General features: G+C 42.6%; 1 protein-coding gene across 2 annotated transcripts in view; it reads left to right on the forward strand.

Annotated features, from left to right (window-relative positions):
- Nucleotides 1-13,814, forward strand: part of LOC140406182 (poly [ADP-ribose] polymerase tankyrase-1) — a 200,893-nt gene that overhangs the window by 78,794 nt on the left and 108,285 nt on the right. The window contains exon 6 of one of the 2 annotated variants that reach the window (XM_072494321.1): nt 6,994-7,041. The exons of the other annotated variant lie outside the window; for it this stretch is intronic. Coding sequence (XP_072350422.1) covers nt 6,994-7,041 — 48 coding nt within the window. The remainder of the gene's footprint in view (nt 1-6,993; nt 7,042-13,814) is intronic. 2 annotated transcript variants of the gene reach the window in all.

A 13,814-nucleotide genomic window follows, 5' to 3' on the forward strand; every position in this document is an offset into this window, starting at 1 on the left:
CCTATCCCCACGCCTCCACCCTATCCCCACGCCTCCACCCTATCCCCACGCCTCCACCCTATCCCCACACCTCCACCCTATCCCCACACCTCCACCCTATCCCCACACCTCCACCCTATCCCCACACCTCCACCCTATCCCCACACCTCCACCCTATCCCCACACCTCCCCCCTATCCCCACACCTCCACCCTATCCCCGTAACCTCACGTACCCTTTATTGGCCACCAGGGGCAATTTAGCATAGCCAGTCTGCCTAACCTGCACATCTTTGGACTGTGGAAGGAAACTGGAGCACCCGGAGGAAACCCACGCAGACACTGGGAGAATGTGCAGACTCCGCACAGACAGTGACCCAAGCCGGGAATCAAATCTGGGACCCTGAAGCTGTGAAGCAACTGTGCTAACCACTGTGCTACTGTGCTGCCCTAGTGTTATGATCACGACTTCAGAGGGGATCTTTTACTCTGCTGTAATTTATTAAACCTGCCTAATTACCCATTATCATATCCAAGTTCACCTGTTGCCTGCTTGGCTCCATGACATATTGCTCTAGGAAACTATCCCCAATGCCCTCTATGAATCTGATGTTGTAAGCTACCTGTTCCAACTTGATTAACCCAATCAACATGAAGATTAAACTCAGCCATAATTATTGCTCTATTCTTTCTACATGCACCTATTATTTGTTGATTTATACCCTTTCCTACAGTGCGGGTGCGGTTACTGTTTGGGGGTATCTACACTACTCCTAACAATGTCTTCTTTCCCTTGCTGTTTTTGGTCCCTACCCAAATGGACTCTACATCAAAGAGAAAGAACAAAGAAAAGAACAGCACAGGAACAGGCCCTTTGGCCCTCCAAGCCTGTGCCGATCATGATGCCCTATCTAAAAACAAAACTGTCTGCCTGTACTCTGTTCCATATCCCTTTATTTCCTCCCTATTCATGTACCCATACAGATACCTCTCAAATGCTGCTAATGTGCCTGCTTCCACCACATCCTCTGGCAGCTTTTTCCAGGCACCCACCACTCTCTGTGTGAAGACCCACCCTGCACATCTCCCTGAAACGTTCACCCTCTCACCTTGAACCTGTGCCCCCTTGTAATTGACACTTCCACCCTTGGAAAAAGCCTGACTATCCACCTTGTTTATGCGCCTCAATTTTTTAGACCTCTCATCAGATCTCCTCTCAGTCTCTGACTTTCCAGTGAAAATAATCCCAGTTTATTCAACCTCTCCTCAGAGCCAACGCCCTTGCGACCAGGCAACATCCTGGTGAACCTTCTGGTTTAGCACATTGGGCTAAGACTGCTGGCTTATAATGCAGAGCAAAACCAGCAGCGCGGGTTGAATTCCCGTTCCAGTCTCCCCGATCAGGTGCCGGAATGTGGCGACGAGGGGTTTTTCACAGTAACTTCATTGAAGCCTACTTGTGACAATAAGCGATTATTATTATTATTATTATTATTATTATTATTATTATTATTATTATTATTATTATTATTATTATTATTATTATCAACCTTCTTTGCACTCTCTCCAACGTTTCCATGTCCTTTTAATAATGTGGTGACCAGAACTGCACGCAATACTCCAAATGCAGCCTAACCAAGGTTTTATACAGCTCCAACATGTTTTCCCAATGCCCCGGCTGATGAAGGCAAGCATGCCATATGCTTTCTTAATCACCCTGGCCACCTGTGTTGCCTCTTTTAGGGAACTGTGGACCTGCACGCCCAGATCCCTCAGTATGTTAATGTTCCGAAGAGTCCTGCCATTTGCAGTATAATTCATACCTAGATTTGATCCTTCAAAATGCATCACCTCGCATTTGTCCGGATTAAACTCCATCTGCCATTTTTGTGCCCAAGTCTCCAATCTATCTGTATCCTGTTGTATCCTCTGACAATCCAACTCTGCCAATCTTCGTGTCATCCGCAAACTTACTAATCAGACCACCCACATTTTCCTCCAGATCATTTATATATACTACAAACAACAGAGGTCTCTGTAATGATCCCTGCGGGACCCCACTAGCTCCATTCTGAAAAACACCCTTCCATCACTACTCTCTCCCTTCTATAACCAAACCAGTTTTGTGTCCATCAAGCCAGCCCACCCCGAATCCCATGTGATTTTAGTTTTTGTACCAGTCTGCCATGTGGGACCTCGTCAAATTCCTTGCTAAAGTCCATATAAATTACGTCCACAGCCCGCCCTTCACCAATTTTCTTTGTCACCTCTTCAAAAGAACTCAAATCAAGTTGGTGAGACATGACTTTCCTCGTACAAAACCATGCTGGCTGTCACAAACTGATCCGTTTTGCTCCAAATGTGCACATATCCTGTCCCTCAGTATCTTTTCCAAAACTTCCCCACCGCTGATGTCAGGCTCACCTGCCTATAATTTGCTGAATTATTCCTGCTTCCTTTCTTAAAGAAGGGAATAACATTGGCTATTCTCCAGTCCTCTGGAACGTCGACTATAGTCAAAGAGGATGTGAAGGTATCTGTTAAGGCCCCAGCTATTTTTCCCCTTGCCTCCCGCAGTAACCTGGGATTGATCCCACCTGGCCCTGGGGACTTGTCTACCTTAATGCAATTTAGGATACTCAACACTTCCTCCTTTGATATATTGACGTTCTCAAGATCGTTCACACACCTATCCCTAATCTCAACATCCGTCATGTCCTTCTCCCTGGTGAATACCGATACATTAAGAATTTCACTCACTTGTGGTTCCATGCATAACTTACCTCTATTGCCTTGAGTGGGCCTACTCTTTCTTTTGCTACCCTCATGCTCCTAATATATGCATAAAAAGCCTTGGGATTCTCCTTGACCATGTTTACTAAAGACATGGCCCCTTTTAACCCTCCTAATTCCACGTTTATGTTCCTTCCTACTTTTACTGTTCTCCTCAAGGGCTTCACCAGCTTTTAGATGCCTAGACCCATTGCATGCTTTCTTTTTCCTTTTGACTAAGCTTACAATTTCCCTCGTCATCCATGGTTCCTGAATCCTGCCATTTCTATCCTTCAGTATTGCGGGGCATGCCTGTCCTGCACTTCAATCAACAGTCATTAAAAGCCACCCACATGTCAGATGTGGATTTGCCTTCAAATAGCTTCTCCCAATACACAATCCTCCGTTTCTGTCTAATCTGAGTGTAATTGGTCATCACCCAATTAAGCACCCTCACCCGTGGGCCACCCTTGTCCTTATCCATGACTATTCAAAATCTTATGGAATACTGGTCGCTAAGCCCAAAATGCTCCCCCACTGAAACATCATTCACCTCGCCTGGCTCATTCCTCAATACAAAGTCTAATATGGCCCCCTCCCTGGTTGGATTGTTAACATACTGTATTAAAAAGCCCTTCTGGGCACATCTAACAAATTGCTCTCCATCTGAGCCCCTGGCTGCGAGGGATTCCCATTCAATATGGGGGAAGTTAAAGTCACCCATCACAACTACCCTTGTTTTCTCCACACCTTTTCAGTATCTGACTACACAGTTGCTCCTCCAACTCCTGCGGACTGTTGGGAGGTCGAAAGTACACTCCCACCATTGTGATTTCACCCTTCTTATTCCTGAGCTCCAGCCATAATGCCTCACTGCAAGATCCCTTGTGTCCTCACTCAACACAGCTGTGATCTGCTCCCTAATCAGCAATGCAACTGCCCCACCTCTTTTGTTTCCCCTTTCTGTCATCCGAGTCAAGGTTGTCTCTCACAACTGTCTTCATTTCATCTCTTATTAACAGTGCTATCCACCACATTTTCCTTCCCTGCTGTCCTTCCAAAAGGTCATGTATCCCTGAATATTCAATTCCCAGTTTTGATCTCCATGTTTCTGGAATGGATATGAGATCAATCCATTGACCTCAATTTGTGTTATCAGTTCTGAATGCTTCGTGCATTCAGATGCAAAACCTTTAAACTTGTCTTTTTGCCATGTTTAATCATCCTAACTTTACTTTGTGCTGTGGCCCTATTTGCCTCTCATCCTTGATTGCCCTGCCTACTGTTTTTGCATTTTGCTGTTCTTTCTTTCATTACTGCCTTTGTTTGTCTTTCACCCTGCATAGGTTCCCATCCCCCTGCCATTCTTATTGAAACCCATCCCAACCACACCAGTAAATACTTGCCCTGGGCCATCAATCCCAGTGCTGCCCAGGTGTAACTTGTCCACTATGTGCTGCTCCCACTTCCTCCAGAACCAGTCCCAATATCCCAGGAATCTAATGCACCACCTTTCCAATATATCCTGCTACTTCTACTCTGACTAGCACGTGGCACTGGTAATAATACTGAGATCACTCACTACCTTTTGAGGTCGCACCCGTGACCCTAGCACCAATGAGGCAACAGACCAGCCTTGAGTCTTGTTGATGGCCACAGAAACACCTATCCACTCCCCTTATAATTGAATCCCCTACAACTATTGTATTCCCACATTTTTTACTCCTCCGTTCTGCAGGAGAGTCAACTGTGGTGCAACAAAATTGGCTGTCACTGCTTTCCCCTGAGAGGCTATTCCCCTCAACAGTATCCAAAGCGGTATATCTGTTTTTCAGGGGAATAGCCACATGAGATTCCTGCACTGCCTGCTTAGTCCTCTTGCTCTGTCTGGTGGTCACTCATTCCCTTCCTGCCTGTGGAGTCTGAGCCTATGGCGTGACCACCTCTCCATACCATAAGACATAGGAACAGAATTAGGCCACTCGGCCCATCGAGTCTGCTCCCCCACTCAATCATGGCTGATATTTTCTCATCACCATTCTCCTGCCTTCTCCCCATAACCTCTGATACCCTTATTAATCAAGAATCCCCTTATTAATCAAGAATCCCCTTATTCATCATACCTGCTATCCATGATGCACTCAGCCTCACAGATGCTCAAGAGTGTACCCAGCCACCGCTCCAGCTCCGAAACCCTGACCTTTAGGAGCTGCAGCTGAAGAAACGACCTGCAGTGGAAATGTGCCTGGCTTCCCACATAGAGCAGGAGGAGCAAACCACAGCTTTGAGCTCTCCTGCCATGACTTACCCCATTGAACATTTAAAGGACTCTTAAAATTAAATAATATCAAGCACTTTCGAGTCCTTCTTCCCTTAACCTCATTAATACAGAATATAGCCCTTGCAAACTATAAACCACAAAATAAAGACTTTGCTAACTATAAGCAGTAATAGCAGTATTAATACTCATCATCTGTACTCACCCAATCAGCAGCTTCCACTTCCATTTTCTAATCCTGGCGTCACCTCAGGACCTCCGCCTCTGGATTGAATGAAGGTGTGCAGGGCTGCTCCTCACCAGATTTGCTGCTCTGTACTGAAACCTAGTCTCTATTTCCCCTTATGCTTCAAATTCCCAAAGACCTTAATTTTACTTTAAAGAGCAGAAGGACTCACCGATCCTACTCCAATCAGAAAAGAAGGGACTGATCACCTCCTCCCTGCTTCACCAAGCTCCAGTTGCACTCTGACGCAGCAAGGCACCTTGATTAGGTGCTGGATATCCGTATGGTGGGGGAAGATGTTGTGAGGAAGGAGTGGGGATCTGCAATGGCCTAGAATGAAAAAGATTCAGGTTTATGAATGTGAGAAACGATGACTAGGAGATTTGGCAATCCTACGTCGCACCCTATGGGCCATTTTAAATTGTTCAGGTCAAACGTTTGGTACCTCTGCATTAAACCAATATTGAACTTGGTATAATGTATAAGCCACTTACTCTTAAAGAACATTTCTCCAGTAATACACACTGTTTGTTTTAGTCTTTGTTATTTTTACCATTGGGAAGCTTGTTTTGAATGTGCTTCATTCATTTAGTATATTGGTATATCTGTCATAATTTGTAAAGCCTGAATGATGGAGTACATTTCAGTAGAAGTGGTTTTCATCTGTGGGAGCAGAAGTTGATAAAGAGCAATCTTCATGTCAGCTTACCCCATCTTTCTTACTGTCCGGTTTTTCCTAAAGTGGCATTCACATTAGCTGTGAAATCCATGGCCCAATGTTTTTACCTCCTAAGAGTGCAATGTGGCCTAGACAGGAGATGAAATCAAAATAAATCTAGTTGGGAATACTTTTTGAGATTCCAGTGGCATCCCTCAAAGATGGTGGTGTGCACTACATTTTGCAAATAAGTTGATACTGCCAAACAGGCTAGATGCAAGTAACACTCTTATATAAACATTTCAGAACTAATGCTAAAATCTCTACTGTAACAAAGCCTGAACTATTTTCAAACCCTCTCGAGGACAATTAGGGATGGGCAATAAATGCTTCCCTAGCCAGTGGTAACTATGCCCATGAAATAATTTTTTTTAAATGGAATCTAAGAAGTTATTTTTATCATAAATCCTCATAGCATTAATGGTGCATCTTTCACTGATATTTAATTTTTTACAAAATCAAAATTTGTTACCTATAGAATATTGACCACCCTATCAAATCAAAAATTTTCATTGGTCAGCTGGCTAGTTGACCACTTTACTTGATTTATGTTTTAAGTGCCTGCTGCATTTACCATAAAATTATTAGGGTATTGTAGTTTTCACCTGTATTCCATGGACATGTTGGAAATTGCACTGTCCCAAGTTTTCATTCAATATGGAAGAAGTCTATCATAAATTATATATTCAAAATTAATAAAATAAGCAGTAGAAAAACAAATCAGTTAGCTTTTGCACTGTTAGTTTTCATTTTAATGGATGATACTTAAGTTTCTCTAGATTAAATGTGATACAAAGTAATGTGTTCAGTTTTGAACCAATGCGTAGTTACAAGGTATTTGCATGGGTTGCAGAGAATAGCTGCAATGACTCATAACAATGTTTTCATAATGAACTACTTCAGTGTTAAGAATGTTATACATAGTTTACTATCACCAATGTTTGGGCAAAACACAAGCTCAGAGTGGTATATAGTGATTACTTTTACTAAATAAGAATTTTTTTTCATTTTTGACATTGCAGACTGCAGAACCTCACCCCATCAGTCTACGATGTAGAAATGGAAATATGGTACACTTCTTATGCACTATGGTTATTTACTGGTACTGCAGTGTCAAATCTACGGTCTGTGACTTGTTCAAAAATTTTATATCCAAAATTTAATGGATGTGGGATATATAAGTAAATGGCTGATTATATGTACAATTTAAGTATTGCAGCATGCAGTGTTGCCAGCCCATGTATTACCTCCCTTTTGTTTCCCCTCCTGTCCTAATTTCACCTCCATGGTTTCTGACAAAAATGCTCGATTTAAGTGCATTTTGGAAATGAATACCAACTTGTGTGTGGATCAGGTTGTTATTTTATTTGCAATTATGTTGCTGATATCTTACTGAAGTAGCATGATTTGCTGGCTAAAATGACTCGTATGAAATGTACAAAATATTTGGTTTCAAGATGTTTGTGACCAAGCGATAGCAATGATTTTAACAAAAGTTTATACTTTTGAGTCCTGGCCCTCTGAGTGTGAATCATTTTTTAAAACAAATTTAGAGTACCCAATTCTTTTTTTCAATTAAGGGGCAATTTAGCATTGTCAATTCACCTACCCTGCACAGATTTTTTGGGTTGTGGGGGTGAGATCCATAAGTATGAATCATAAAATACTGCCAATGATTTTTAAAATTGATTCCAATAGACAGGAAATGATTGGCAGTGCACTTTCAGTTTTTTGATCTGTGGTCATGGCTGGTCAAATACTTTGTAGCGGGTGAGGACTCGGGAAATCTTGCAGAAGACAAATTCAAACTAATGAAATTGCACAATAGACATTTGGCCAAATTTCATTGTTCGTTTTCCCATAACCTGGAAAAACCTTGGAAAGAAGTTCACTCTAAGAAGGCTCATGTAATTGATAATTCTTATTGTGCAGAAAAAGATACACTCAAACTCTAGAATAGTTACATATCTTCAGATTATAAATCTCCTCTTTGCAAAAGTGGCTTTAAGATTGATACAATTCTTATTTGCAGTCAGTTGATGTAATATTGGAATGTCATTCAGTCATCCTGCCTTGAAACCCTAAGCATGACTGCGACTTCCTTTGTTGGCAGATATGGCCAAATATTGACAGTTACTCTTGAATCACTTGTTGGATTCCAAGTTGAAATTGGAAGGGAGAGAAAACTCAATTCTTATGTTTATTTTGCATCCTATTGGATGGTCAAGGCTCTAGCCTGTGATTCACGCACCATTTTACTGGATAAAAATCAATGTGAAAGTCGAGAGACGGCACATGATGTACAGGTTACTAAAAGGACACAAATTTCTCTCTTGTTAATTTTGTGGCAAGGTTGGAGACTGAATAAATTAAGCTTTGGTGAAATAATTTCTTGGGCTGCATGATGAAGGCTGGGCATGAAGGGATAATGCTGCTATTAATAGATTGCTGATGTTTTTTGCACATGGTATGTGGAATTTCACAAGCAGCTTTGCAATAGACCAGTGCAAGTTACAAGAATTCAAATACTGTAGCTTTCTTTCAAGATAGCAACAGTGCAATAATATAAGAAAATCTCTAACTTTGTATTTGAACAAACTACTATTTGTAATAAATTGAAAAGGGAAAAAAAAATCCTGCATCACAGTCATAGTTGAATGTCTCGCCCTACCTTTGGGACATCCTTGAGGGCCATTTTGTAGACCAACAGGACTACAACAGTGACATTCCATCTTGATAAACTTATAAGTTTATCATGCTAAAAATGTAAATACAAATCTTTTCCTTGATGTAAAAATGCTTTCACTTGACTTTTGTTTCCTCGTTAACTTATTTCAAAAGTATATAGGAATCTGTGCATCACTAGATAGTTGTTAACACACAACACACCACATTCAACTGAAAAAATAAATAATTCAGGTCTGGACATTCAGGTTCAAGATGGAAACTTTATGGAGGTCCTGGTTTCTAACCACTTGCTATTATGACTGTTGATTGTTTCTTGATTATGTATGTGATTGAACATTTTGCATTTTCTTCTTTGGCCTCTGGAGCATTGTTATTCTATTATTAATTTTTTTTTGCCTGTTTTCTTTGTATAGTCTGATATTGGGGTTCTGTACTTTTATTATTCTCTTTCCACCTGTTTTTCCTGTCATTCGTCTCTTGCTCCCTACGGATGGAGTGTTCTGTATTCAACATTGCTAAACTAGGTGGCAAATATAGATTCACTTCCAAAAACTGTCCCTTAATTGAAAAACACAATGTACAATTGATTCACATGTCTATTACTTAGCAAGTTTGCAGCTTTCATCCCTTGAGGTTGGAAGATCCATAGGAGTATGCTCAATATTACTGAGGTTCACATTGTGATTACAGGTCACCTAATGATTGATACTGGTGGAGAATCTCAGTCATTATCTTCCATGTGCTATTTTAGTTTAATTTTCTTCAGCTGAGTAGTTGTTTTGTCCTGTTTTTAATTTAATAAATCTAGCATATTTTAACCATTAATCAGGCTGCTGTAGGAGCTTTATTTTCTTCCTCATCTCAGACTCATTCAGGGCACAGAAGGAGGTAATTTAACACTAGAAGTCCATGCCGACTCTCTGTCGAGCAAGCCAATCAGTCCCAATAGCCCTGCAAATCTATTTTCTTCAAACGCCCACCCAATTTCCTTTTGAAGTTGTTGGTTGTTTCTGCTTCCACTATCCTCATGGGCAGCAAGTTTTAGGTCATTACCACTTGCTGTGTTAAAAAAAAGTCCTTCGCATTCCCCCTGCATCTTTTGCCGAAAACCTTAGATCTGTGTCCTCAATTCCTTATACCATCAGCAATGGGAACTGTTTTCTCTTGCCTACCTTATCTAATCCCGTCATAACCGTGGGCTGTGACGATGGTGTGGGGGATAGAATCAAGCTAATCTCATATTGCTTCCATGCAAATAGCATACCTACACAAGTGTCAACTGTTCATAGATAGATAAAGAGCACTAGGGAAAGACACCGGAGGCCTAGAACTGTACACCAAGCAAAGGTGGGCATAAATGCTGAGCTAACTGAAGTGAACTGGGGATACGAGGCTAGGGAATAGATGAATAGAGAAGCAGTGGCAGACATTTAAGGGAATATCTTAGAATACCCTAAATAAGTATATTCCTACTATTAAAACACAAAATCTAAAGTGAGAACGCGCCATCCGTGGTTAACTGAAGAAGTTCGAGAAAGCATCAAATTTGAGAAACAGACATCTCACTGCAAAGATGAATAGCAGGTCAGACGATTGCTAGAGAATGACAAAGGTTAATCATGAGAAAGAAATTGGAGAGAAAACTAGCTAGAAATGTAAATGTAGAGTTTCTGTAGGTATCTTAAGAAGTAAAAGAGAAGGTGAAGTGAGTGAGTGTTGGTTCTCTAAAGAGCGAGAATGTAAATCAAAAGGTGGTAGGGAGAGGAACTTGGTGAAATTGTGATCACAGGGATGCGCTACTGAGCATATGATGGAGCTGTGGCCTGACAAGTCTCCCGGTCCTGATAGACTTCATCTTAAGGTCTTAGAAGAGGTGGCTAATAAGATAGTAGATGTATTGGTATTAATGTTTCAAAATTCGCTTGATTCTGGAAAGGTTCTACCAGACTGGAAAGGAGCAATTATAACCGCTCTATTCAAAAAGTGAAGGAGGCAGAAAGTAGAAAACTATAGGCTTGATGTCTATCATGGGAAGATGTTAAAATCGATCAGTAAAGAGGTTATACCTAGGTATGTAGAAAAACTCAGGGTAATTAGGAAGAGTCAGTATGGTTTTGTGAAAGGGAAATAATGTTTAACCAATGAATTTGTTATTTGAAGGAGTAATGTGCACTGTGGTAAAGAGAAGCCTATAAACATACTGCACTTGGGTTTCCAGAGGCCATTTGATATGGTGTCACATTAAAGGTTATTGCAGAGAGTAAAAGGTCATGGTGTAGGGGGTAACAAATTAGCATGGATAGAAGATGGATTGAAGATGGCAGGAAATAGCATATGCATAAATGGATCTTTATCTGTTTGGCAGGATGTTATGAATGGAGTCCTGTAAGGGTCTGTGCCGGAGCACAGCTATGACTTAGATGAGGGGAACAAAGGCATGGTAGCTAAATTTGCAGATGAAGCGAAGATAGGGAGGAAGGTATGTTGTGAAGAAGACACAAAGGGTTTGCAGATGGATATATAGGTTTTTAAAAAAATGTTTTTTATTCAAATTTTCAGTTTACAAACATTTAAAATATTCAGCCAGATTTATACAGTACACACAAAGTATCCCCTGCAGCCCAACCGTCCCCCCAATTTAAAAGAAAAATTATTTAGTTAACAATTTTCCAGAATAACACCAATACAACCATTTATGTACAACAGTTGACAGTATTTCAACCTTATCATCCCCCCCCCCCCCCAAAAAAAAAATCTGATGGTGACCAACTCTCAGAAAAAGGAAATAAACAGCTGCCACCTGGGGTAGAATCCTTCAGCCGACCCACTCATTAGTACTTGACTTTTTCTACATGTAAAAATTCCATCAGGTTGCCAAGGCAAGCCGCTGCGCTGGGCAGGGATGAGGACCTCCAGCCAAACAAGATTCACCCATGGGCTATGAAGGAAGCAAAGGCAAGAGCATCTTTCTTCGCCCCTGTCTGTAACTCCAAGTTTGAGATCCCCAAAATAGCCACCAAAGGGACATGGTTCCAAGTCAGCACCAAGAATGCCTGACATGGTGCTGAAGAAGGAGACCAAAAGGTTCACGAGCCCTGCACAGGACCAGAACATGTGTGCATGATGGGTAGAGCACCGCTCGCTCGCACCTATCCCATGCATCTGCACAAAACCCACTCATTCGGCGCCCTGGTTTGAATTGTATCAGGCTGAGCCGAGCACACTCCGAGGTAGAGTTGACTCTCTATAGAGCCTCACTCCACTCCCCATCCTCAGATTCCTGGCGCATTTCATCCAGCAGGACCTGATCAGTCAACATCAGTCTATGGTAGATCTCCAAAACCCCTCCCTGCCCTACACTTGCAGCCAAAAGAACTTTGTCCATCAAAGGTGGTGGGGGGGGGGGGGGGGGGGGGGCAGGCCAAAGGGAAGGATGCGGTCTCCTTGCGCGCAAAGTATCGTACTTGGTAATATCAAAACTGGTTAGTTCTGGAGGGCTTACTCCTCTCCAGCCACTCCTCAAAATTCAGGAACTTGCCATCAACTAACAAACCCCTGAAGCTTTCCAAGCCCCCCTTCCACATCCCAAAGGACGAATCCAAAACCGCTGGCACAAAACGATGGTTCCCTAAGATTGGGGCCAACATTGACATAGTACCTAGTTTGAAGTGCAGTCTAAATTGCCCCCATATTTTCAAGGTGGCCACCGCCACTGTTTTGGCAATTCATTTCATTGGGGTAAACGGAAAGGGGAGCCATAACCAACACCCTCAGGCCATTCCTCTCCATCCGCCTCCACATGGACTCCATTCCTCTATGGCACCCCGGCACCTTTTCAATATTCGCTACCCAATAATAGTATAGTATAACGGGTTGTGTAATGCACAAACCCCTGATTATCTATTCCTTTGTGGGAAAGAAACCTACCCGCCCCCCAATAAAACATGTTCATCTTATTAACTCCTGTTAAAAATACTTTGAAAGGAAAACTGGAAGACACTGAAACAAAAACAAATCTTGGGGGGGATATTCATTTTAATCAATTGGATCCTTCCAGCCAAAATAAGCAGGAGGTTATCCCAGCTCTACAGATCCTCCTTCACCGCTCGAACCAGGACCCCAAAATTTAGCTTCTGTAATGAGACCCAGTCGTGGGCCACCCGGACTCCCAGATAGCAAGTTAGACCTGGCCAGGTGCAAAGGCAACTGCCTCCGGTCGGCTTCCCTTCCCGGGGGGGGGGGGGGTTCCCCGAAAAACATTTGCTTTTACCCAAGTTCAATCTGAATCCGGAAAAGGAGCCAAAGCTCTTGAGCAGCTTCATTATCTTCTCTGCACTGGAGAGAGGGCCCATCACATGCTATAAACAGGTTGTCCACATATAAGGACACCATATGCTCCCTGCCCCCTCTATCTATTCCTCTCCACTTTGTGATGCAATAGCCAGGGCAAACTGTAGAGGAGACAATGGGCATCCCTGCCTCAAGCCTCTTCTCAGTCAGAAGTGTCATGATATACATCAGCATATCATGGTGCAATCACACACACACTGACACACTGATGGACATACAGTAGGACCAACCAGCATACACAACATCGCAGCCAACCACCAGTGAGAGCACACGCACTATAAAGACAGGGGACACCAGAGTCCCCGCTATTTCTAGCAGCAGCCAGCTCAGCACAGAGTTCACAGCCTGCCTCTCAGACATTCACCATGTGCTGAATGCCTCACCTAGATAGTGATAAGACAGGGTCCACAGATAAGCTGGTAATGCACGTACCCAAGCTTTCAGTATGTTATTACAGTTGAGTTGTTAATAAAATAGAGTTACACCATCACCAGCCATGTTGACCTGTTTGTAGACCAGAACACCCAACACGACATGGTTCCAGGAGTGGACGCATACTAGCCCCTGTGAGAACTACCTGCAACTTATCAGCAATCCGCCATACTGCAGCATGGAGAACATCAACCGGCTGCTACGCATCGCTGGCAATCTCGGGGTGAATTGGAAGCTTTTTAAACAGCGCTCCCAGCTCTTCCTAGAGGCCACGGACAGGGAGAATGCATCGGACACCAGGAAGATTGCCCTTCTTCTCTCCACGGAAGGGCAACATGCCATCCACATCTTTAACTCTCTTACATTCGCAGAC

This window comes from Scyliorhinus torazame, unplaced genomic scaffold (assembly GCF_047496885.1).
Source record: "Scyliorhinus torazame isolate Kashiwa2021f unplaced genomic scaffold, sScyTor2.1 scaffold_339, whole genome shotgun sequence".
NCBI classification, from domain to species: Eukaryota; Metazoa; Chordata; class Chondrichthyes; order Carcharhiniformes; family Scyliorhinidae; genus Scyliorhinus; species Scyliorhinus torazame.